We start from the raw sequence: 26936 nt of genomic DNA, 5'->3' as shown, positions 1-26936 counted from the left end.
GTGGATGGACATCACGGGACACTTTTTTTTTTAAAGGCGGAGTTTTTCCCTTTTTTTGTTCCGTTGGCACTGTGATTGAAGATAGATTTACATTGCGGGACACTTTTTTTTTAATAAAGGACTTGTCAAAAACTGTCTCCTGTCATTTTTACTTTTTTTGGTGAATGAGTAAGGGTACAATGTACCCGATACCCATTCACATAGGGGGGCCAGGATCTGGTGGCCCCCCACCCGCAGACCCCCACAACCACCAGGCAAGGGTTGTGGAGAAGAGGCCCTTGATGGGGACAAGGTGTTTTGGGGGGGACTCCAAAGCACCCTCCCCATGTTGAGGGCATGTGGCCCAGTACGGTTCAGGAAGGGGGGGCACTCTCTCAGCCCCCCTTTTCCTGTGGCCTGCCAGATTGCGTGCTCGGATAAGGGTCTGGTATGGATTTTGGTGGGACGCCATGCCATTTTTTTTTATTGTGGCGTGGAGTACCCCTTAAAATCCATACCAGACCTGAAGGGCCTGGTATGGATTTTGGGGGGACCCCCACGCCATTTTTTTCAATGATTTTTATCTATATTGCCGGGATCCAACAATACATTACCACCGCGAGCAGTTTTAAATGACATTTTTTCCTTTAGAAATGTAATTTTGCTGTGGTACTCTTATGAACATGGGAAAGATGCACTACTTTACAGGCAGACTAAGGAAACCCCTCAGGCATGATATTTAAAGGAATATTTCATTTTTATTGTTTCACTTTAAGCATTATTAAATTCACTGCTCCTGAAAAAACGGCCATTTTTAAAACTTTTTTTTGCATTGATACATGTTCCCTGGGGCAGGACCCATGCCCCCATACACTTTTTATGGCAATAACTTGCATATAAGCCTTTAAAATGAGCACTTTTGATTTTTCACGTTCATATCCCATTGACTTTAACGGTGTTCGTGTAGTCGCACAATTTTTTTGTCTGTTTGCATGTTCTGCTGAGAACCGAACCAGAGGGTGTTTGGCTCATCCCTACTCTCGAATGATGCCCACTCTCTTCAGCTCTGCCAGTTGTTCATGAAGAGCTTCCGGATTACCCAGTGGGAACATAGGTTGGCAACCTTATAAACATAGTGTGCCGAAAAATGTTTTTAAAAAAATTCTGAATGCCAGCTACATAAACAATTGTTAACTTCACACTCTGAATCATGAGAATCAATTACTATAAAGTAAATGCTGTAAATTACATGAATAATAGTAAGTAATGAACACTGAGCTTTCAAAGATGAATGGGGACTAGTAAAGTAAATTGTAACTTGTTCCAGAAAAGTTGTGCTGCAAGGTAAGTACAGTAAGTTTGAAATGAATATACCAGCTGGCATATTCAGTTATACGGTTAGAAATAAAGTGTGATATAATAGCGGTCAACCTATTAAAGTTTTTTCAGATCAGGCCCAATTCCTGTACCTTAATATCTCAGATCTTGTCACGTACCTGGTAGGTTGTGAGCCTGAAGTGCAGGAAAAGACCTCCCTTACAGCTCCCACTCCCGTTCCCCTGGAATGGAGACAGAGGGCCCGGAGTGAAGAGTGGTATGGGTGCCTGGCAGGATCAACAGTTGCTGAAAGTCCAGTAGTGGTGGCACCCTCTGGAGTCAGGAACCTGAAGAGTAGATTGAGGACAGAGACTGGAATGCAGGACTGGAGCCCGGAACAACAGCAGGTAATAGCCGACTGGAAGCTTGACTGGAACCAGGAATAACAGCAGGTAATAGCCTGGAACGCTGGACTGGAACACAGCAGAAGATAGCCTGGAACGCTGGACTGGAACACAGCAGAAGATAGCCTGGAACGCTGGACTGGAACACAGCAGAAGATAGCCTGGAACGCTGGACTGGAACACAGCAGAAGATAGCCTGGAACGCTGGACTGGAACACAGCAGAAGATAGCCTGGAACGCTGGACTGGAACACAGCAGAAGATAGCCTGGAACGCTGGACTGGAACCAGGAACAACAGCAGACAATAGCAGACTGGAAGCTGGTGTACACAGCGGAGGGTCAACAAGCCGGTGGTCAGTAACGGTCGGACAGCAGAGGTACCAGGGGTAATGCAGAGGGATGGTCAGGCAAGCCAAGAGGGTCTGGTGCAGACAGATAGCAGGATCGTCAAACAGGAAGCCGGGTCAGATAACAGGATACACAGATCAGATCAGGTAACACTCACAGAACGCTGTAGAGCAGACAGCGGGGATGGAGTGTGACAGGCAGGTTTAAATAGCCCGCCTGACACCAGCGGGAGTGCGCGCGCGCGTGCCCATGCGTGACCGCACCCGTGAACGTGCGCGCATGCGCAATGGAACCCGTGGCCGAGTTCCCGTGCGCCTGGGACGCCGGTTACTGTCAGGATCTTCATGACAATGCCCCCCCCCAAGGGGCAGCCTCCGCCCCTCTGCCCCTTTGAAAAAATTTCTCTGGATGGGCTGTTTTAAAGGCTTGTAACAGGTCTTCAGCATGAATATTATCCTCTGGTTCCCAAGAATTCTCCTCTGGTCCAAACCCCTTCCACTTTATTAAGAATTGATTTTGGTTACCTCTTTTCCTGTGGTCCATGATAGCCTCCACCTCGAATTCCTCTTCCCCATCTACCAGGATTGGATCAGGAGGATCCGTACTTCGACCTGGAAATGGGTTGGTAATAGATGGTTTAAGCAAGGACACGTGAAAAACTGGATGTACCTTTAGTGAATCCGGGAGTTCAAGTTCATATGCAACTTCATTAATTCTCTGTTTAACAGGGAACGGTCCAAGAAATTTGGGACCCAATTTCTTGGAAGGGCAGGCCAACCTGAGGTTTATGGTGGACAACCATACCTGATCCCCAGGTGCAAGTAAGAGCTCACCTCGCCTTTTTTTATCGAAGGTTGCTTTGTTGTACTCCTGGGTTCTGGTCATGGTATCCTGTAAAACTTGGTTGTTAGAGGTAAAGAAATCAAATTTCTCCTGGACTGCGGGTACTGTGCATTCTGGAAGAGAGTTAGGTAAAAATGAGGGGTGGAAACCATAATTCGCAAAAAACGGAGTCTGCTTGATAGCAGAATGAATAGAACTGTTATAAGCGAATTCGGCCAATGTTAAAACAGAAATCCAATTATCTTGGGCAAAGGAAGAAAAACAGCGCAAATATTGTTCAAGTGTCTGGTTTGTTCTTTCTGTTTGCCCATTAGTCTGGGGGTGATAAGCCGATGAAAATGAGAGTTCAATGTCCAAGGTTTTACACAAAGCCCTCCAGAATCGAGAGGTAAATTGTACCCCTCGATCTGAAACGATATTAACTGGTACCCCATGGAGCCTGATGACCTCTTTAATTAATGCTTGTGCTGTTTCTGTAGCTGAAGGGGTGCCCTTCATTGGGACAAAGTGCGCCATCTTCGACAACCGGTCCACTATGACAAAGATTGAGGTGAAGCCCCCGGCCGGGGGTAGTTCTACAATAAAGTCTATAGAGAGCATTTTCCAGGGTCTATCTGGGACAGGCAAGGGTTTTAGTAGACCCCATGCCTTTGTTTTGTGCCCTTTGTTCCTAATGCAGGTGGTACAGGACTCTACAAACTCTTTACAATCTTTGCGCAGCTGAGGCCACCAGAAGGTGCGCTGAACCAAATCAGTGGTCTTAGCTACACCGAAATGCCCAGCCAGCGCATGATCGTAACAAAGCTCTAGTACTGGAACTCGTAGTGTTTCAGGTATAAAGATCCTACTCTCATGCCACAATAACCCATCCTTAACCTGGAGCTCTGTCTTAATGGAAGATTCCATTCCTGCGGAGGCCTGTTTAATCTGGGAAAGCAGGTTTCCCTGAAGTAGAAGAAAATTCCCCGGAGACAAAATGGTGTCTGGAGGGGAAATCTCTTGAGGTTTGTGAAACATCCTAGACAGGGCGTCAGGTTTGGTATTCTTGGAACCAGGACGATAAGTGACATGAAATTAGAACCTGGAGAAAAAGAGAGCCCACCTGGCCTGACGTGGTTTCAACCTTTTTGCAGACCTCAAATACTCCAGGTTCTTATGATCTGTAAAGATTAAGACTGGATGAGCGGCACCCTCCAACAGATAGCGCCACTCCTCCAATGCTGACTTGATTGCCAACAACTCTCTGTCACCTACATCATAATTTCTCTCTGCCGTGGACAATTTACGAGAAAAGAAGGCCACAGGATGCAGCAGGGCCTTGGATCCCTGTCTTTGGGATAATACTGCCCCTACAGCAATTTCAGATGCATCCACTTCTAGAATAAATGGCAGAGAGGAATCTGGATGCTTTAGTACAGAGGCGGAGGTAAAAAGGCCCTTGAGAGTCTCAAAAGCCTTTTGAGCCTCGGCCGACCAATGGAAGCGTGTACCCTGTTTGGTTAGCTGTGTGATGGGTGCAATGATGGCTGAGAACCCCTTAATAAATTTACGATAAAAATTAGCGAATCCAACGAATCGCTGGATTCCTTTCTTGTCTGTCGGGACTGGCCAATCTAGGACAGCCGTGACCTTCTGGGGGTCCATTTTAATGCCCTTACTGGAAATGACTAACCCTAAAAATGGAATACTTTCCTGTTCATATTCACATTTTTCAGCCTTTGCATATAGACCGTGTTGTCGAAGTCGTCCCAATACACTTCTGACGTGCCTGCAATGGGATTCAAGGGAACAAGAGAAAATCAATATGTCGTCTAAATAGACGATGACAAACAGGTCTAGAAAGTCATGTAACACATCATTAATAAAGTATTGAAATGTGGCAGGGGCATTGCACAGGCCGAAAGGCATCACGAGGTACTCAAAATGTCCATAACGGGTACGAAAAGCGGTCTTCCATTCGTCTCCATCCCTAATACGAACTAAATTGTAGGCCCCACGGAGATCAAGTTTGGTGAATATGGTGGCCGTCCCCAGTCTCTGAAACAGCTCTGGTACTAAGGGGAGAGGGTACCGATTCTTCACAGTAATTTTATTTAGTTCGCGGTAATCCACACACGGCCTGAGGGTTTTATCTTTTTTCTGCACGAAGAAGATGCCTGCACCTGCGGGGGACGTGGATGGACGAATGAAGCCTCTTTTGAGGTTTTCGTCAATGTATTCCTTCAATGCCCCTTGCTCCACCTAAGTTAAGGGAAATATTCTTCCAAAAGGAATTTCAGCACCGGGAAGTAACTCAATGGGACAGTCAAAGGCCCGGTGAGGGGGTAACACCTCTGCCCTCTGTTTACTAAATACGTCCAGGAAATCATGATAGGCGGAAGGAATGGATTGATGTAGACTAGGATCTGTATCTAGGCATAACAGAGTAGGGTTCTCCTGGGTGTTCTGGGTTCTTCAGAACTGTTGGCAGTAAGGAGAGGGAAAGGTCACCTCACCCGTGATCCAATTTATGTCCGGATTATGAGCCTGTAACCATGGCATGCCGAGAATTATGGGAAACAGGGGTGAAGCGATAATGTCCAGGCGTAGCTGTTCCTGATGGACGTTGGAAATGAAAACGGGTATTGGCATAGTCTCTTGGGTGACAGGTCCAGACTTGATAGCAGTCCCATCAGCTAGATGGATAGAAAGTCCATGGGCTTTAGGTGACAAAGGTATTTGGTGTTGGGTGGCAAAACGAGAATCCATGAAACAGCTGCAAGCTCCTGAGTCAATAATGGCGGTGATTTGTAGATCCTTCCCTGGAAGCTGTAGCAGAAGAGGAAGAGCAAGGTAAGTGGTATTTTTAACCAGAGATGTCACATAGTCAGTAGATAGGGATAAACACTTACGGAGTTTAAGGGGACAGTTCCTGACATAGTGCCTGGGTTCCCCACAATACAGGCACAAGTTATTTGCTTGACGACATTGTCGTTCCTCTGGGGTGAGCGAAGGCCGCAGGACTCCTAATTGCATTGGCTCAGGTAAGTTAAACGTGGAGGTAGGTGGTGTTGATGATGGGTGATGAGGAACTTTAGGGGTAACCCAAGTTGGACGAGAAGACCCCCATAGCTCTCTCAGACCTGCACTCTCGTAGGCGTCGATCGATCTGGATGGCTAGATCGATTAAAGCATTTAAAGTCTGTGGTGTACCCACCCTGGCCAGTTCATCCTTCAGAGGATCAGAAAGTCCCAACCGAAATTGATAACGGAGAGCCGCATCGTTCCAATTAGTATCCGCACTCCACTTCCTGAATTCAGCCACATAGCCCTCTGCTGCTCTGCGACCTTGTTGGAGGGTGTGCAGAGCCACCTCTGCAGTTACAGATAGCTGGGGGTCATCATATAATTGACCCAGTGCGTCAAAGAAAGTGGAGAGGTTGGTCAGAGATATGTCCTTTTGCTCTAAGAGGCGATGGGCCCAGGTTTGGGGGTCACCAGAGAGTAGAGAAATTACGTAGCCCACCTTTGTAGCCTCCAGGGAAAAGGTACGTGGCTGAAGAGCAAAAAATAGTTCGCAGGAGTTGCGGAAGGCTCTGAACTTATGGCGATTTCCGAAGAAACGTTCAGGTGTGGGAACCTTAGGTTCCGGAGGGAGCATCACCACCGTTGAGGAAGGCCCAACTGAAGGAGCAGGAGCAGAGGAAGCTCCCTGGGCCCCAATGGGGTTAGATAGAGTTAACACTCGTTCCTCCAGTCTGGTGTATCCTTGCTGTAGATTTTTGACTGCTTCAGTCAATCCTACCAGGTGTGCACAGAGTTCCTCCATGGGAGACGTTCCCTGCTCAGGCTCAGACATGGCTGTCTGCTACTGTCACGTACCTGGTAGGTTGTGAGCATGAAGTGCAGGAAAAGACCTCCCTTACAGCTCCCACTTCCGTTCCCCTGGAATGGAGACAGAGGGCCCGGAGTGAAGAGTGGTATGGGTGCCTGGCAGGATCAACAGTTGCTGAAAGTCCAGTAGTGGTGGCACCCTCTGGAGTCAGGAACCTGAAGAGTAGATTGAGGACAAAGACTGGAATGCAGGACTGGAGCCCGGAACAACAACAGGTAATAGCCGACTGGAAGCTGGACTGGAACCAGGAACAACAGCAGGTAATAGCCTGGAACGCTGGACTGGAACACAGCAGAAGATAGCCTGGAACGCTGGACTGGAACACAGCAGAAGATAGCCTGGAACGCTGGACTGGAACCAGGAACAACAGCAGACAATAGCAGACTGGAAGCTGGTGTACACAGCGGAGGGTCAACAAGTCGGTGGTCAGTAACGGTCGGACAGCAGAGGTACCAGGGGTAATGCAGAGGGATGGTCAGGCAAGCCAAGAGGGTCTGGTGCAGGCAGATATCAGGATCGTCAAACAGGAAACCGGGTCAGATAACAGGATACACAGATCAGATCAGGTAACACTCACAGAACGCTGTAGAGCAGACAGCGGGGATGGAGTGTGACAGGCAGGTTTAAATAGCCCGCCTGACACCAGCGGGAGTGCGCGCGCGCGTGCCCGTGCGTGACCGCACCCGTGAACGCGCGCGCATGCGCAATGGAACCCGTGGCCAAGTTCCCGTGTGCCTGGGACGCCGGTTACTGGCAGGATCTTCATGACAGATCTGCTCCAGTTCCTGCACCTTCACATCTCAGATCAGTCCCATTTCCTGTACCATCAGACCTCAGGTCACCCCAATTTCTGCACCTTCAGATCTCAAGTATCTTAACACCTCAGATCACCACAGTATCTATACCTTCACACCTCATATCCACCCCAATTCCTGTACCTTCACACCTCAGATCAGGCCAATTCACCTTCATATCTCAGATCTGCCCCAATTGCTGCACCTTCACACCTCAGATCAGTCCCATTTTCTGCACCATCAGACCTCAGGTCACCCCATTTTCTGCATCTCCAGATCTCAAATACATCCAAATGAATGTACCTTAACACCTCAGATCACCACAGTATCTGCATGTTTATACCTCAGATCAATCCAATTCCTGTACCTTTACAACGCAGATGCACCCCGATTCCTGTACCTTCACACCTCAGATCAGCCCCAATTCCTATCCCTTTACACCTTAGATCAGCCTCAATTCCTGCACTGTCACACTTTAAATGAAGCCCAATTTCTGAACCTTCAGATCTCAAATAAGCCCAATTTCTGCACCTTTACCTTTCAGGTCACCTCAGTTCTTACACCTTCACACCTCATATTAGCCCAATTCCTGCATCTTTACACCTCAGATCCCCCACAATTCCTGCATCTTCACACCTCAGATCACTGCAATTCTTGTACCTTCACACCCCAGATCAGCCCAATTTCTGCACCTTCATACCTCAGATCACCACAATTTCTGCACCTTAAGATCTCAAATACAACCAAATGCATGTACCTTTAAACCTCATATGAGCCCAATTCCTGGATCTTTACACCTCATATCCCCCCCAATTCCTGCACCTTCATACCTAACACCACCCCAATTCCTGCACCTTCACACATTAAATCACACTAATGCATGTACCTTCACACCTCAGGACAGCCCAATTACTGCAAGTTCAAACCTCAGGCCACCCCTGTTCCTACATCACCACATCGCAGATGAGGCACAATTCCTGCCCCTTCACGCCTCAGATTGTCCCAGTTCCTGTACCTTAACACCTCAGATTCACCCCAATTCCTGTACCTTCACACTTTAGATCACCCCATTTTCTGCACCCTCAGATCTCAAATACTTCCAAATGCATGTACCTTTTCCCTTATATTACCCCAATTCCTGCATCTTTACACCTCAGATCAGCCCAGTTCCTGCACCATGACATCTAAAATAGGGCCCAATTTGTTTTGCTTTGTGCCTAATAAAGGTTATTGCAGTAAAAAGCCAAGGAAGCTTAGACTTCTATAGTGTATCAATGCTTTACTAAACAGAAAAGCTGCACATACAACTGCACAAAACACAATTCATAGCTTACAAAATATGCGTAAAACATGCACAAGCCAATTATCCTTTCTAGCAAAATAAGCATTTAGAACAGGGGTCTCAAACTGGTAGCCCTCCAGCTGCTGCAAAACTACAAGTCCCATCATGCCTCTCCCTGTGGGAGCTGTACTTGTAACTGTCAGCCTTGCAATGCCTCATGGGACTTGTAGTTTTGCAATAGCTGGAGGGCTGCCAGTTTGAGACCCCTGATGTAGAATATGTATGCAAAAAGTAAACTAAACAGTTACTCAACTTAGGGATGGATCAATATTCAAACATCTCCAAAGTTCTCCACCTTCTGGCAGCCATGTTTTGCCCCTTTGTCCTCCAAAACACAACCCCCTCTGTCTCACCATATGCTTCTTTCAAAATTCTAAGCCCCTCTCCCCAACTTCCTGTACACATCACATCCTGTCCTCTGCTCAGCTCCAAAACCTATCCAACTGGTTTATTTACATATCAATGGGGGGAGCCTGGCTTCTTTAAAAACACATGATCGTACAATCTAACACCATATTATTTCTATAAAATCACTAGAAATAGCCATGCCAACACATACCACCAATTGGCTTTATAGCATAATATAGGAAAAATATGAAACTTCAACATAATTTAAAGCCTTTGTGACAGGAGTCACTTTGGGCGGGGGGCCTGTGGAACCCAGATTACCTTAGAGGGGTCAGGAAACTTCTTTTTCAGCTCCTCAGACCCCTCTTATGTGTCTATTAGGGGCACAGGGTGACCTGAGACGCCCAGTTTGGTCTGTTCTAACCTGACTCAGTACAATCACACCAGACTCAGCATTTCGTTTTACCCCTGAACCAGCCATGTTGCCTACACTATGTTTAGAACACTGACATTGGACATAAGAGTTCTCTCAAGTGTCCTTCCCACTGACAAACTTGGCTGCATGCCCAGTTTTTGTTTTTTAAAATGTGTTGAAATATTTGAATGCACATGTGCCTCATGTTATTGGATGTAAAGTTTACCCTGCCCTGTGTCTCTATGCCAACAAGGAGGGGGGATTGTCCTCAGGAATATATGCTTGTTTGTGTCTGTTCTTCAATAAACAGTATTATGTTTCTTACCACCCTACACTGAGTTATGGCTAGTGACTGGGTGGGCTAAGAGATCTTGGATCGTGCTGGTACCAGGCAAGGGAAGCTTATATGGTGGACATACTCCTCTTGAGTACAGGGTCTGTCACAGCCTTTGTCCAGGAAAAGGCAAAAGAAACCCCCATATTATAAATGGGAGGAAAAAATTCCCTTTCAAACCCTGTATCTTCTGGGCGATTGGACTTTTTTTCTTGTTGTTGTCCCTGGAAGGCTGCAACATTCCTTTAAACAGGGTTAACAATGTCCTTGGCAGTCTGTGGAAAGAAAAATCTAGATGATGAAAGTCTCTTGTCCTCCTCCTGGTCATAAGGAAATGCTCAGATGAAAGTCCACTCCAATACAGCCACCATCAGGAAACCATCGGCATCTTCTGATCTGCCTCCTCCTATCTGGCCTGGTCATCTGCTCTGCCTGCTATACCTCTTGATGCTTAGTACCTGAAAAGAGTAAGAGACAAAGCAGATCATATGTTCCTTTCAACTGTGCCAAAAACATAGCTCACTGCTCACATTTCTCTATCTCCCCAGTTCTAACTGCAAAACTATTGTAGGGTGCCCACTGTTGCCTTGTAACACTTTCACAGAAAAGCATTGATTTCCAAGGGAAAGAATAAACCTGGATGTCTCTCAATGCTGTCCTGGGAACACCAGCCTGCTGTTGTCCAGTCTTCACAGCATGGCACTCCCAAGCAAAATGCCCCCTTCTATTACAACAAAAACACTTAATGTGACTAAATCTACCATTCTCCACCACTTTCTTCCCCTTCTTAAGCAATGCTGGTGTAGGAATCCCATCTATTTCCTCTATAAGGACCCCCACCTTAAGTAAATCAACCCACATGTGTCTCCTGGAGACCATAGGCCTTGTCTTCTTTTTATTTGACTCTACTTGACCATCTCTATTTAAGCTGATCAAATTTCCAGCTTCCCGCTTATGGGAAGTAACAGTGGCACACGTCCTACTTTTGCTTACAGGCTTAGGGACTTTGTCCTTTGTTAGGGCATCTTTAGACTTGTTTATGATGGCTGCACACCGCTCATTCAAATCTTCAGCTCTGCCTGCAGTGGTTTGAACACACTTCAAAGCCACTGCAGGATTGACTTTGATTTTCCTACTTTCTAAATCTTTTGCCTTGCTTGCAGTGTCTTCCAAACACTTGGATGCCACTGCAAGCTGCTCTTTCAGTAAATCTCTTTCTAATTCTGTATTTTTCCTCTTTTCAGATTCATTATGTAGAGCATGCAGGAAGTGCAAACCAAACACAGCAACTGCCCGCATCTCTCCCTTATTGAACCCAAAACTTTTGAGACTAAAATCTGAGGAAAGATCAGATACTCCATACCCACAAGCTCTGTTCAAAGGAGAAGCATTCCTAGCCAATAGGGATGAGCTGAACACCCCCCGGTTTGGTTTGCAGCAGAACATGCAAACAGGCAAAAAATTTGTTTGAACATGCAAACACCTTTAAAGTCTATGGGACACGAACATGAAAAATCAAAAGTGCTAATTTTAAAGGCTTATATGCAAGTTATTGCCATAAAAAGTGTTTTGGGACCCGGGTCCTGCCCCAGGAGACATGTATCAATGCAAAAAAAAAGTTTTAAAAATGGCCGTTTTTTTCAGGAGCAGTGATTTTGATAATGCTTAAACTGAAACAATAAAAATGAAATATTCCTTTAAATATTGTGCCTGCGGGGTGTCTTTAGTATGCCTGTAAAGCAGCCCATTTTTCCTGTGTTTAGAACAATATCACAGCACATTTCTAAAGGAAAAAACGTTATGCCAAATTACATCGTGGCTGTAATGTATTGTCGGGTCCAGGCAATATAGATGAAAATCATTGAAAAAAACGGCATGGTTCCCCCCCCCCCAGTCCATTACCAGGCCCTTTGGGTCTGGTATGAATATTAAGGTGAACCCCGCACCCAAATTAAAAAAAAAAAATGGTGTGGGGGTCCCCCAGGCCCCCAGGCACTGTATATTCTGAACAGCAGTATATATACTATGTGGCCTGCAGAAGATTAGGCCTTAGGTGTTGGTGGTACCAGAACACTGTAAGCCCTCACAGTTACTCTTGGTGGGTGCAGGAATGGGCCCTGCTGTGAAATATTATATGAAGATTTGTAATTACATGCCCCTGTTAAACAGGGGCAGAAAAATTGGGCCTTGGGTGGTGGTGGTGCCACAACACTGTAACCCCTCACAGATACTCTTGTTGGGCGCAGGAACAGACCCTGCTGTGAAATATTATATCAAAAATTTTAATTACATGCCCCTGTTAAACAGGGGCAGAAAAATTGGGCCTTGGGAGGTGGTGGTGGTGCCACAACACTATAACCCCTCACAGATATTCTTGTTGGATGCAGGAATGGGCCCTGTTGTGAAATATTATATCAAAAATTGTAATTACATACCCCTGTTAAACAGGGGCAGAAAAATTGGGCCTTGGGTGGTGGTGGTGGTGCCACAACACTGTAACCCTTCACAGAAACTCTGTACTTATGAATAAGCACCTGTTTTGACTGTGTGAAACGCGTTAGTGGTTTTATCCCTGCTGCATGGATTTATATGAATAAAGAAATCATTTATTCATTGGAGTGCGGCCATCCAGACTTTCTGTTCTCTTCTTGCATATGGTTCCATATTGAGCCGCACCCACACCTGACGAGGGAAGAGATCTTGGGAAAATACACTGGATCGGGTTCTCCTTTCTTCACAAATACTTTTGTTGGGTGCAGAAACGGGTACTGTCTTAAAATATTATATAAAAACCTGAAATTACATGCCCCTGTTAAACATGGGCCGAAAAATTGGGTCTTGGGTTGTGGTGGTGGTGCCCTATACCAAAAATATTTTTGGAAGTTAGAATCATCCAGATTAAGGAGGAATAGGATAGTCAGCATAGGCAGTCTTCAAGGGATCCCACATCCATAGCAAATTCAATCAGTTACATCAGCATCAGGTGCTTGATAGCTGCTGATCAAAGACTGATTAATTTTTATGAATGTGAGCCTATCAATGGAGTCTATGGACTCTTTGATCCAGTACAAACCCTCTAGCAGCACTGAATGTGCGTTCAGAAAGCACGCTGGATGCAGGACAGGTCACTATCTCAATTGCATACTGAGCAAATTTTCTGCCCAGTGGTGCATCCTCAAGACCCAGTGGATGGTCTGTTGGAAAGGTCTCCAAGTCTGCTCTTGGCCCTAGATATTCCTGCACCATGTAATACAGACGCTGGCGATGGTTGCTTGAACCAATTAGACCTTGGCGCTGAGGACTAAAAAATTGTTTAAAGGCATCGGTCAGCCGGCCACCTTCTCCACTGCTTTTACTCTGACTGAACTAAGCCTCAGCAACACGTTGTCCAGCACCAGGAAATTTTAACCTCCCAGGGTCTGGAAATGCTTTGCACAAAGCATTCTTCAAGGCCACCTGAAGATGTTTCATCCTCTGCTCCCTCTGAGAAGGCAGGATGAGTTCTGCAACCTTACCCTTGTAACGTGGATCAAGAAGGGTTGCCAGCCAGTAATAATCCCTCTCGTTGATACCACGAATCCTAGGGTCCTTTTGCAGGCTTTGCAGAATCAGGGAGGCCATGCAGCGTAAGTTTGCAGAGGCATTCGATTCTGAGTCCTCTGGGTCACTAAGGATCACATGATCCGTAACTACCTCCTCCCAGCCACGTACAACTCCTAGGGTTTCTGGGGACTGAAAACCATCCCTTGAAGACTGTTGCTGAGTGTTATCCTCTACATCCATGCTGACACAATCCTCCTCCTCTTCTTCCTGTGTGTTTGGCAGGCCTGCAAGAATGCTATCTGGATAAAGGGGGCATTGAGAGGTAAGGAAGTCCTCCTCTTCCTCCCGCTGTTCTGCCTCAAGTGTCCTGTTCATGATTCCACGAAGCGTGTGCTCCAACAGGAGGACTAGAGGGACAGTGTCACTGATGCATGCATTATCACTGCTCACCATCCTTGTAGCCCCCTCAAATGGTGATAGGACAGTGCATGCATCCTTGATCAGTAGCCACTGGCATGGCAAAAAGAGGCCAAGCTCCCCTGACCCTGTCCTGTGCCATACGCACACAGGTACTAATTGATGGCCCTCTGCTGTGTGTGCAGCCACTGCAGCATTGCCAATGTTGAGTTCCACCTGGTGGGCATGTCACAAATGAGGCGGTTGGTGGGCAGGTTGCATTCCCTTTGAATGTCAGCCAGCCGAGCACTGGAATTGTATGACCGGTGGAAAGGACCACAGACTTTTCTGGCCTGCCTCAGGGGATCCTGTAAGCCTGGGTACCTGCTCAAGAACCGCTGCACCACCAAATTCAGGATGTGTGCCAAACATGGAACATGGGTCAAGTGTTCTGTCAGAGGGCAGAGAGAAGGTTGGTGCCGTTGTCATATACAACCATTCCTGGCTGAAGCTGGCATGGCACAACCACCTCTGAGCCTGCCCCTGCAGAGCTGACAGAATCTCTGCCCCAGCGTGGCTCCTGTCCCCTAGGCAGACCAACTAAAGCACCGCATGGCATCTTTTAGCCTGAGTGCTTGTGTAGCCCCATGAACGCTTACGGAGCACCGCTGGTTCAGAGGACAAATCTGCAGAAGAGGATATAGAGGAAGAAGAAGAGGAGGGGTGGAGGAGAGAGCTGTGGCAGAATCACCACTAGAATTTTGGAGGTGTGGTGGCAGAAAAAAGCCCCAGCAACACTGAACCCTGTCCTGCATCCTTCCCAGCTGCCAGCAGAGTTACCCAGTGTGCCGTGAAGGAAAGGTAACATTCCTGCCCATGCCTGCTGGACCATGAGTCAGTGGTAATATAAATCTTATTGCTGACCGCCCTGTCCAACGAGGCCAAAACATTGCCTTCCACATGCAGGTAGAGAGCCAGAATGGCCTCCTGTTAAAAAAAAAGGTGTTTTGGAACCTGCCACTGAGGTACAGCATATTCCAGATTGGCTGCAAGTACTTGGGACACCTATTGCTATACCTTCATTCCTATTAGTGCAGGTTTTTGAGAGGACTGGAGGTATAGTAGGGTTGGAGATCCCAGATGAGGAGCAAGGAGAAGTCCGCCTTTTTCTTTGATGTGGGTCTTTCGAGTGCTGTTGCCAACAGACTGCATGGCAGGTCGTCATATGTCTGGTCAAGCATGTGGTGCCCAAGTGGCTGCTGTTCTGGCCACTCTTAATCCGCTTCAGACATAGGTTGCAAACAGCAACGGTGCGATCTGCTGCACACGTGTCGAAAAAGGCCCACACCAAGGAACTTTTAAAAGTCAGAAGGGAGTCAGCAGCACCCTGCACTTGTGGAGCTCTGCTGTGTGATGAAATAGGGTAGCTACCCTTAAGCTGCCCCCTAGAGGACATCCTGCCTCGTTGGAGTTGTGCCTCCTCCTCCTCCTCCTCCTCCTCTCTTCTCTCAGGCACCCAAGTACAGTCAGTGACCTCATCATCCCCTCCCTCCTTGTCACTTGAGCATACTTGGCAGTATGCTGCAGCTGGGGGAATATGACTGCCAGTTTCTTGTCCTTCTTGGGCACCCCCTCTCTCTAGGCTCCCGTTACTCGCTTCCTCAATCTGAGAACCAACATCGGAGCCTTAAAATCACTGTGCATCCTCCAGCAGCATGTACCCGACACTGTGGTCGAATAATTCTGGGGACTCCTCTATGCATGATGGTGGGGCAACAAAAGGAGTGATTGTGGACAAGGAGCCATTGGAATAGGCTGCTTTGGCAGCTGCGTTGGAAGGCAAACTACTCTGAGCCTGGGTGACAGAGGATGAGGACGGCTTTGTTATCCACTCCAACTCTTCTGCATGTTCTGGCTCAATAACACGGCCAGCAGCAGAAAAAAAGGACAAGCGTGCCCCGCGGCCACCTGCAGAGGATGCATTATGTCCACGACCAGCACTGTTGACTGTGGACACAGAGGCTGATTGCCCTCTTTTAGTGGCCTGTGAGTGTCTGCCTCTCCTTGGTGGCCTTCCGGACATGATGTATATTTTGTTTTGCAACACCACACTACACTGTATTAGATATTGTGTACACCGCCTGCATTGTATTAGCAACTGTACTATGGCTGCACTGTATTGTGTACTGTGTACACCACCAGAAGTGTAGTAGAAACTGTACACACTGTATTAGATACTGTGTACACCGCTTGCACTGTATTAACAACTGTACTATGGCTGTATTGTATTGTGTACTGTGTACACCACCAGAAGTGTAGTAGAAACTGTACACACTGTATTAGATACTGTGTACACCACCAGACGTGTAGTAAACACTGTACACACTGTGTACCCCGCCTGAAGTGTATAAGAAACAGTACACCACAGTATGGACTGTAGATATAGGCTACACTGGTTGCAGAATATATTTTATATATATATATATATATATATATATATATATATATATATATATATATATATATATATATATATATATATATATATATATATATATATATATATATAATATAGTAATAAACTGCCTACACTGACTGAATATAGAGTAAACACTGAATATATAGTCTATGCTAAATGCAGAGTATACAGTATATATATATATATATATATATATATATATATATATATATATATATATATATATATATATATATATATATATATATATATTGTGACATTGGGGATTGTTCAGCTCAAGTGGATAGATGCGTTTTAGTGCAGTGAGTCCACATCAGAGAGGCATTTATAGTTAAGGGCCTGGTAGCCCACGTTTATTAAAGGAAAAAACAACAAAAGTCCATCCAGGAATCCCACGCAGGGGTCCAAGCTTCAGCAAGTAAATACAATAGAAAATCCAAATGAAAATGCTAGCCCACCTGGCTACTCTTCAGCAGTATTGCTGCTATAGGGAACAGGCCCCTCAAACAAGCTGCTTGGATGCACACAGTCTTAGGCTCCTTGGTCACACACAGTTTCAAGAGCTTCAATGCACACAGCTTCTGGCTCCTTTGACGCACACAGCTTTACAGCCCTTCAATGCACACAGCTTCTGGCTCCCTGGACGCACACAGCTTTGAAGCCCTTCAACGCACACAGCATCTGGCTCCTTGGACGCACATAGCTTTGAAGCCCTTCAACGCACACAGCATCTGGCTCCTTGGACGCACATAGCTTTGAAGCCCTTCAACGCACACAGCATCTGTTCTCACACAGAGACACTTACTAGCAGCCACTGCTCCAACTTCACCTTCCTCCACCCTTTCTGCTCTCACCAGTCCCTCGTTATATGGGCTGTGTGCACCTGGGCACACACCCTGCTGGCTGTCCACAAGACCCGGACACAGGGTTGGAGATCCCGTCCCACCCAAGACTCTGAAGGATCTCCAAATTACAGAGCCCCATAAGGAACTAGCAAAACCTGGAGAAAACTGCCAGAGCAGTTTTCTCCATTTCAAATTTACACTCTGTAGCTCTGCACTCAGCCAATATGCAGACTCTGTGTCTACTTTAACCCCATTTCCATAGGGACAGAGCCTTGCTCTGCCACATACCCCCCCCTCTTGTTTCGATCCGGAGGGAGAAACACCTGCACCCACCATAGCAGTTGGGACACCTCTGTGCTGGCCATTAGCCACGTAGGCCCAACCCTTTTTTCGGGTGTGCTTCCAGGTACGTCCCACCTTGGATCTTGACAGGGTCCTATAATTCCTTATACTCTGCCTTCCCTTTCTTCTCTTGGGGTTCCTGAGCATACTCTCCTCTCTTGGGAGAACTCTGCCTTCCCTGATCCTACCTTTCAGCTTACAGACGTCAGTTTTATCTTTCACCACAGGTCTTTCAGGTTCAAAAAACTCTCTCTGGTTACCCACGGCAACCACATCAATTTTAACAGCACCAAACATTAGCAGATCATACATTTCAATGACATCCTGTCGAACACAATCAGTGCCATCTATCTCAGTACTTGTTAGGACCAGACCTGAGGAGGGACAAAACACAGGCAAGCGATTACACCCCAAGGGTCCATAGCACAGCTTCACCTCACCTGTTGTCCAACACTCCATGGGTAACTGATCTAACAAATGACACTGATCCAAGCACAAACTACTTCTTTCTGATGTACACATTACATTTTTGCAGCAACCAACATTAGCACTTTCCTTTACAGTGTCTCCGGGTACTTTAAGTTGTACCACTTTCTGAGTGATAGAAAGCATCTCTGCTAGTGCTGCGTCTATTTTGGGCCCTACCTTCTCATGAGGTTCAGCGGGTGAGACAGTATCCACGCCCTCTATTGACCACAGCTCAGCCGCACCTCGGACCACACCAGCAGAGATGTTTATAGTCACTACACCAGCCGGAGAGACCTTTGATGTCTCCAACAGTTCTCCTGGGCGCCTTCCATACCACTCAGTAACTGGGAGCACCCTCTCAGAGAACCTTAAGACTATTTGCCACACTGTTAATAAGCATTGGCCCCACCAATACCATTGTAGATCAAGACTTCCCAGCACAGTCTGTACCACCTGGCTCCACCCATTGGTACTACGCAGCACCACCTGGTCCGACTGCGGTGGAGACACCCAAGTGTACAATGAGTGCGTTTTTACCAACTCCAGCATTTCAAATAAGGTCTCTGTCATCTCTAAACATCCCATGTCTAAATACCAGACCTTTCTAAGGTCTTTTTCCCTGTCCAAGACATGGAGGGGCTCATCCACTGCAGCTTTTGAGTTTGAGACATTTGAAGAGACCTCCACCTCCTTGGAGGTACCCCTCATCACAGCCTGTTGCTCCCCTGGAGCGCTGTCAGACACATGTCTCACACTTAACCCTTCTGCACCAGTGTCAGTGAGCCACTGCAGGTCATTACAAGTCACATTGTCACCTTGACATCCGAGCTGTTGGGCTGTGGACAACACATCTGCTATGCCAGCACCCTGAACAGTTCCTTCAGACTGGAGGGCAATAACCTTCACAGGGACAAACGTGTCCTTGAGCACCAGCCGATCTGCAATCCCTCCATTGGGCATAGCAGGTGTTATGTCCACCACATTATTTAATATTGCGATTGCATTCTCATACCAATTATCCCAGTCTATTGTGGTTCCATCACTTACTCTAGAAGGCCCCACAGGAACCTGGGATTCACTAGCCAAAACATCACCTGTGTCATTTCTATACATATCCCCTTGGGTTGACACATCATCTGACAAGGTAGGCTGTAATACATGCTTTTGCCCTACCTGCTCTGGGGGCGCTACTGACACACACAGCTCTGCACTTTCAGCTTTTGCAGGCTGAATTAACCCCTTGACAACTGGGTTACACTTAGGGTTGTGGGGCTGCGCCCGCACACTCTCACTGTGTGACTCAGTCTTCCTTTGCTTCACCAGAGTAGCACCACAGCCATCCTGGAACACCTCTGGCTCCAACACATGGAGACCCCATGAGACTTCCATGGACAAGCCTGCGCTTCTGGTTGTCACGGGAGATATCCTACTCCGATCATTGTCAGTGAACACATTTGCAACATTTTCAGACATGACATTAAAGGGAACACATTTTTCAATGTCATTATCACCAATACCATCACATTTGCCAACAGTAACACATTTGTCAGCATAACCATCTGAATTTTCATTACGTATAGACATAACTGCTACTTTTGTGGATTGTCTATTACCAACCACAGCCTGTGAGCCTCTCCTCACATCACCCTCTATCTTTAAAGGGGAACTCTTTCCTCCTTGGGCAGCTCCATAGCTGACCTGGGAAACTCTCTGCTCCATCACTGCAAGCTCCTCTGAAGTTTCCCTGGGCAACTCTGCAGCACCTGTCACTAGGGAACATGGCACAAGAACAGTTTTGGTCACCCCTAGTTTAACCTCTCCAGCACTCTGCTGGATTATAGCAGGCACATGCATAGTCCCCATGTTCATTTGAGTCTTTAACCTTGCTGTCAGCTGGTCTTCACCATGTGCCTCTCCACTACTCCGGTTAGCACACTGCAGCAAGTCTATGTCCATTTGCACTGCGGATCTTCCCGCTGGACACACTCCCATGTCACTAGGTTCAGTCCCACAAACTGAAACAGTCTTACCATTTTCAGTGGCTGGCATCATACCCTTCACTTGAGTGCGCTGTCTCTCAGCTGCATCCATACCAGCTACTTCCTCTGGGTGGCCACAGGACGACACTGCAGCCTTTCCAGACTCTTCAGCGTTGTTCCAGAACCTTGGGCAAGTAAAAATTCCATGCCCCACTTGACCACATTCCAAGCACGGTACTGGTAGCTGAACTTTACTTTCTTGGAATCTCCTTGATGACTGGCTCTCTGTTGCCAAGGGATACCACTGGTCATGACCATCAGCAGACAGACTCCTTGGATCCCCGACATCCCTGTTGGCCTGGACATTGCTTCCACAGATGACCATATTCCTCTTTTTCACACGCTGTTGTCCACCTGGCTTCCTGTTGCCAGGGGAAACTTCTTTCACTTCCTTTTCAACTGGGGATGACATGATTAATTTACCCCAGGTCACAGAAATTTCACACTTGGAAAAATTCTCTGGCGTGGCTGGGGCATGTGGTGAAATACCCTCTAGCCATAGAACCCTTTCCCTTGCTTCAGCAAGGATTGCTTCCTTTTTCTGTTTGGAACGCCCCATGCTTGCTGTCTTACACACACAGCAACTTGCAACACACTTCACAGCAAAGAGAAAAAAAATATGTGATTCTCCTTTCACAGGTACACAACCTGCATGCAACACAGAGAGAGAAAAAATATGCGATTCTCTTTTCACAGGTACACAACCTGCATGCAACACAGAGAGAAAAAATATGTGATTCTCCTTTCACAGGTACACAACCTGCATGCAACACAAAGAGAAAAATTATGCGATTCTCCTTTCACAGGTACACAACCTGCATGCAACACAGTCCATCAAACTTCTGTGCAATGCTGTTCGCCTGGCTGCCACACACAGCTAGCAGTAGTTCCTGATGCGACTCACCATGGAGCAAGGACCTAGATTCAACCGTCTACATGCCCGCATTCGAGCACCACTTGTGACATTGGGGATTGTTCAGCTCAAGTGGATAGATGCGTTTTAGTGCAGTGAGTCCACATCAGAGAGGCATTTATAGTTAAGGGCCTGGTAGCCCACGTTTATTAAAGGAAAAAACAACAAAAGTCCATCCAGGAATCCCACGCAGGGGTCCAAGCTTCAGCAAGTAAATACAATAGAAAATCCAAATGAAAATGCTAGCCCACCTGGCTACTCTTCAGCAGTATTGCTGCTATAGGGAACAGGCCCCTCAAACAAGCTGCTTGGATGCACACAGTCTTAGGCTCCTTGGTCACACACAGTTTCAAGAGCTTCAATGCACACAGCTTCTGGCTCCTTTGACGCACACAGCTTTACAGCCCTTCAATGCACACAGCTTCTGGCTCCCTGGACGCACACAGCTTTGAAGCCCTTCAACGCACACAGCATCTGGCTCCTTGGACGCACATAGCTTTGAAGCCCTTCAACGCACACAGCATCTGGCTCCTTGGACGCACATAGCTTTGAAGCCCTTCAACGCACACAGCATCTGTTCTCACACAGAGACACTTACTAGCAGCCACTGCTCCAACTTCACCTTCCTCCACCCTTTCTGCTCTCACCAGTCCCTCGTTATATGGGCTGTGTGCACCTGGGCACACACCCTGCTGGCTGTCCACAAGACCCGGACACAGGGTTGGAGATCCCGTCCCACCCAAGACTCTGAAGGATCTCCAAATTACAGAGCCCCATAAGGAACTAGCAAAACCTGGAGAAAACTGCCAGAGCAGTTTTCTCCATTTCAAATTTACACTCTGTAGCTCTGCACTCAGCCAATATGCAGACTCTGTGTCTACTTTAACCCCATTTCCATAGGGACAGAGCCTTGCTCTGCCACAATATATATATATATATATATATCAAATACACTGCCACTAACTGAATAACCTGCCTGCTTAATCTAAATCAAGCTATCTCTCTGTCCACACCAAGAACACCAATAATGTTCACTCTTCTGCGAACACCCGATGTTCGAGTCGAACTTATGTTCGACCCAAACATCAAACATCGACCCAAACATCAAGCTCATCCCTACTAGCCAGCTCCCTTACAACAGACATCCATTGACTATCTAAACACCCTTTATCTCACCACATGCTTTTTCAAAATCCTAAGCCCCCCCCTACAACTTCATGTACACATCACATCCTGTCCTCTGCTCAGTTCCAAAACCCATTCAACTGGTTTATTTACATATCAATGGGGGGAGCCTGGCTTCTTTAAAAACACATGGTCTTAAAATCTCACTCCATATTATTTCTATAAAATCACTACCAATAGCCATGGCAACACACAATTTCTGCAACTTCACAGCTCAGATGATCCCGATTCCTGCACCTTCACACTTTAGATCACACCAATGCATGTACCTTCACATCTCAGACCACCCCATTGTTTGCACCTTTACACCCCAGATCAATCCAAATTCCTGCACCATTAGACCTCAGGTCTGTCTCTATTCCTGTACCTTCACACCTCAGATCATCTTAATTTCTGCACCTTCACACCTAAAATGAGGCATTATTTCTGCACCTTCAGATCTCAAATAAGCCCAATTCCTGCACCTTCACACCTCAGATCACTATAATTCGTTTTTTGAAACCGATAATTTTTATTAACATTTTACATACAAACAAAACAACAGGTTGAGGGACCATACACGTTCACAGGGTTATACATGACAAACAATATAGTTGTAATACAACAATGTGCAATAAAGATATGATTGACATGCAGATTTGTAATTAGTGCTAAGTACTTCATGCTCAAAGCAACAAAAAGTGAGGTAAAGGAAGATAGTTAATATCCAGATCTCCAGAAGTGAAGGTGACATGCATGTAAACCTCAATCCTTCTTTCTTTTCCCTTTTTCTCCAAAAACAAAAAGAAGAGGAGAGCAAAAAGATAGAGCTTGTAAACCCTATAAAAAAACACTTACACTGTGTCAAACTACTGTATACCTTAAGAAACAATTTAAAAAATGAAAAACCATACAATCAGCCTCTGTATATCAAGGCACCGTATGTATGGTTGTATTACATTATGAAGTTGAGAAATCTACTAAGGATTAGCATCCCAGATTCAATTGAACCATTTCTCCTATAGTAGTGTTACGCCAAACCAGAGGAAACTCCTCCACTAAGAATTCTATCGTGAAATAATTGAAATGGAACCAATCCAGGAGTACCCAGCTAGGCACCCCATATATGTTCACATTTGTTGGTCTACCTCTATGTTGGTAAACTAATTTTTCCCTTAGCAGAGCCGCATTGACAGCGGTAACCCATTCTTTATGGGAGGGGGTGTTGTAGAAAACCATTTCTGAGCTATAAGTTTCCAAGCAATGAATAGGACTCTAATGATAGCTACAGTATGTATGTGTGTGGTGTATACAGTTCCTCGTTTAACCAACCCAGTAAACAGAGTTTAGGATCTAGTGTAAGAGTAAGATTCCATATTCTGTTAAAAGATCCGATCACCTTTGTCCAGTATCTCATCAATTTTGGACACTTCCATAGCATATTAAGAAGGGTGCCATTGTTCACCTTACATCTCAGGCATAGGGAGTATTCCTTCTATGCCAAGCATATAGTTTAGTTGAGTATGATAGGTGCAGTGTATGATTCAAAGCTGAGTGAGCTTCTGGGCTGGTGACAGTGAAACTGTAGGTACAGTATCTCACAAAAGTGAGTACACCCCTCACATTTTTGTAAATGTTTTATTATATCTTTTCATGTGACAACACTGAAGAAATTACACTTTGCTACAATGTAAAGTAGTGAGTGTACAGCTTGTATAACAGTGTAAATTTGCTGTCCCCTCAAAATAACCCAACACACAGCCATTAATGTCTAAACATTAGTACACCCCTAAGTGAAAATCTTAAAATTGGGCCCAATTAGCCAGGTGTCATGTAACTTGTTAGTGTTACAAGGTCTTAGGTGTGAATGGGGAGCAGGTGTATTAAATTTGGTGTTATCACTCTCACTCTCTCATACTGGTCACTGGTAGTTCAACGTGGCACCTCATGGTAAAGAACTCTCTGAGGATCTGAACAAAAGAATTGTTGCTCTACATAAAGATGGCCTAGGCTATGAGAAGATTGCCAAGACCCTGAAACTGAGCTGCAGCACGGTGACCAACACCATACAGCAGTTTAACAGGACAGGTTCCACTCAGAACAGGCCTCGGCATGGTCAACCAAAGAAGTTGAGTGCATGTGCTCAGCATCATATCTAGAGGTTGCCTTTGGAATATAGACGTATGATTGCTGTCAGCATTGCTGCAGAGGTTGTAGGGGTGGGGGGTCAGCCTGTCAGTCCTCAGCCCACATTCTAAAGATGATGCACAAGAAAGCCCACAAACACTTTGCTGAAGACAAGCAGACAAAGGACATGGATTACTGGAATCATTTCCCATGGTCTGAGGAGACCAAGATAAACTTATTTGGTTTAGATGGTGTCAAGCGTGTGTGGCGGAAATCAGGTGAGGAGTACAAAGACAAGAGTGTCTTACCTACAGTCAAGCATGGTGGTGGGAGTGTCATGGTCTGGGGCTGCATGAGTGCTGGCAAGCTACAGTTCATTGTGGGAACCATGAATGCCAACATGTACTGTGACAGACTGAAGCAAAGCACGATCCCCTCCCTTCGGAGACTGGGCAGCAGGGCAGTATTCCAACATGATAACGACCCCAAACACACCTCCAAGACGACCACTGCCTTGCAAAAGAAGCTGAGGGTAAAGGTGATGGACTGGCTAAGCATGTCCCCAGACCTCAACCCTATTGAGCATCTGTGGGGCATCCTCAAACGGAAGGTGGAGGAGCACAAGGTCTCTAACATCCACCAGCTCCATGATGTCATCATGGAGGAGTAGACGAGGACTCCAGTGGCAACCTGTAAAGCTCTGGTGAACTCCATACCCAAGAGGGTTAAAACAGTGCTGGAAAATAATGGTGGCCACACAAAATATTGACACTTTGGGCCCAATTTGGATATTTTCACTTTGGGGGTGTACTCACTTTTGTTGCCAGCGGTTTAGACATTCTTCAGTGTTGTCACATGAAAAGATATAATAAAATATTTACAAAAACGTGAGGGGTTGTACTCACTTTTGTGAGATACTGTACATTGTCAAGTATAGTGGACCATTCCTCATCTGAGATATGCCGTAAGTCCTCTGACCGAGTTCTACATTTGAGAGACATGGCTTTAGAAACTTGAGACATGAGGGAACTATATAAGGACAAGATGTGTCCTTTTCTAGAGGATGAAGTTATAAGTTGTGTAAGTATTGTAGGTTCAACTAATACCCAAGTAGACGACCTGGATTGGGAGGAAAAAGCATGCCTGAGTTGTAAGTATTGTTAGAATATGCGATTTGGTAAACCATATTCCTCTCTCAGAGTCTGGAAGTCCTTCAATAGTTGACCATGGTAAAGTTGTGGAATGTAGTTAAGACCATACCAGGTAGTACATCCCTGCAGTTTCTGCAGTCCAGAGTAGTTACTATTGTTAGAAATGCAAATGAAAGTGGTAAAACTAAAATAGTTGAAATGTTGTTTAGCTTTACACCAGATTTTATCAATTAAGGCTAAGGTAGGATACTGATAGAGCTCCAAAATGATCACCCTAATTCTTGAAACTTCACACATCAGATCACCTCAATTTCTGCACCTTCAGAACTCAAATAAGTCCCAGTGCATGTACCTTTACACCTCAGATGACCCCCAATTCCTGCACCTTCATGCCTCAGATCAGCTCAGTTCTTGCACCTTCACATCTCAGATCACCCCAATGCATTCACACATCAGGCCAGTCCCGATCCCTGCACCATGAGACCTCAAATCAGTCCCAATTTCTGCACCTTTATATTAGTAGTTCCCAAAAGCTTGGTAATTACCAGTCCAAAACAAGAGCAGGGAGCCTGTGGCATCAAACTCAACATCAGGGCTGGATCTAGCCTGTGTGATGTGGGGGTGCAGAAAAAAATGTCAGGGAGGCAGAGGATAGGAGGTCAGCAGGGCAGAGGATAGGGTCAGCAGTTTGTAGGATAGTGTATCTGGTATAACACCAGATTTTATCAATTAAGGCTAAGGTAGGGTACTGATAGAGCTCCAAAATGATCACCCTAATTCTTGAAACTTCGCACATCAGATCACCCCAATTTCTGCACCTTCAGATCTCAAATAAGTCCCAATGCATGTACCTTTACACCTCAGATGACCCCAATTCCTGCACCTACACACCTCAGATCACCTCAATGCATATACCTTCACACCTCAGGCCAGTCCTGATGCCTGCACCATTAGACCTCAAATCAGTCCCAATTCCTGCACCTTTAAATTACTAGTTCCCAAATGCTTGGTAATTACCAGTCCAAAACAAGAGCAGGGAGCCTGTGGCATCAAACTCAACATCAGGGCTGGATCTAGCCTGTGTGATGTGGGGGTGCAGAAAAAAAAATGTCAGGGAAGCAGAAGATAGGGTCAGCAGTTTGTAGGGTAGTGTATAGAAGCCATTCATTTTTAGTCGGTGTACAAGGGGTCAGCAGGGCTGTGTAGAGGTCAGCAGGGCAGGGGACAGGGCTCAGCATGGCATTGTACAGGGGCCATCAGAGCATAGGACAGTGGCCAGCGAGGCAGAAGACAGAGCCCAGAAGGGCAGAGGACAGGGGCCAGCAGGGCAGAGGACAGGGGCCAGCAGGATGGAGGATCGGGGTCAGCAGGGCAGAGAACAGGGCTCATCAGGGCATAGGTTTAGGAACAGGCTCCATCTATACAGTAAGTAGCTGGCTACTGCCGCTGTGCTGCTGTTCCGATTTGGGGA

At 46.3% G+C, this 26936-nt stretch overlaps 1 protein-coding gene across 1 annotated transcript; it reads right to left on the bottom strand.

Annotated features, from left to right (window-relative positions):
- Nucleotides 1-16744: 16744 nt before the first annotated feature.
- On the bottom strand, nt 16745-21920 carry LOC141128332 (uncharacterized). The gene is made up of 2 exons (XM_073615570.1): nt 20926-21920; nt 16745-20758 (listed from the first exon to the last, which is right to left on the bottom strand). The coding sequence occupies exon 2, from the start codon at nt 20667-20669 to the stop codon at nt 17082-17084; it is 3588 nt and encodes a 1195-aa protein (XP_073471671.1). The 5' UTR covers nt 20670-20758; nt 20926-21920; the 3' UTR covers nt 16745-17081.
- Between the last annotated feature and the right edge of the window lie 5016 nt (nt 21921-26936).

This window comes from Aquarana catesbeiana, linkage group LG02 (assembly GCF_042186555.1).
Source record: "Aquarana catesbeiana isolate 2022-GZ linkage group LG02, ASM4218655v1, whole genome shotgun sequence".
Classification (NCBI taxonomy): domain Eukaryota; kingdom Metazoa; phylum Chordata; class Amphibia; order Anura; family Ranidae; genus Aquarana; species Aquarana catesbeiana.
This window is presented reverse-complemented; position numbering and strand designations above follow the sequence as displayed.

Coding starts and splice junctions, on each gene's coding strand:
- LOC141128332 (XM_073615570.1), bottom strand. CDS start 20,669: ATGGGGCGTTCCAAACAGAAAAAGGAAGCAATCCTTGCTGAAGCAAGG.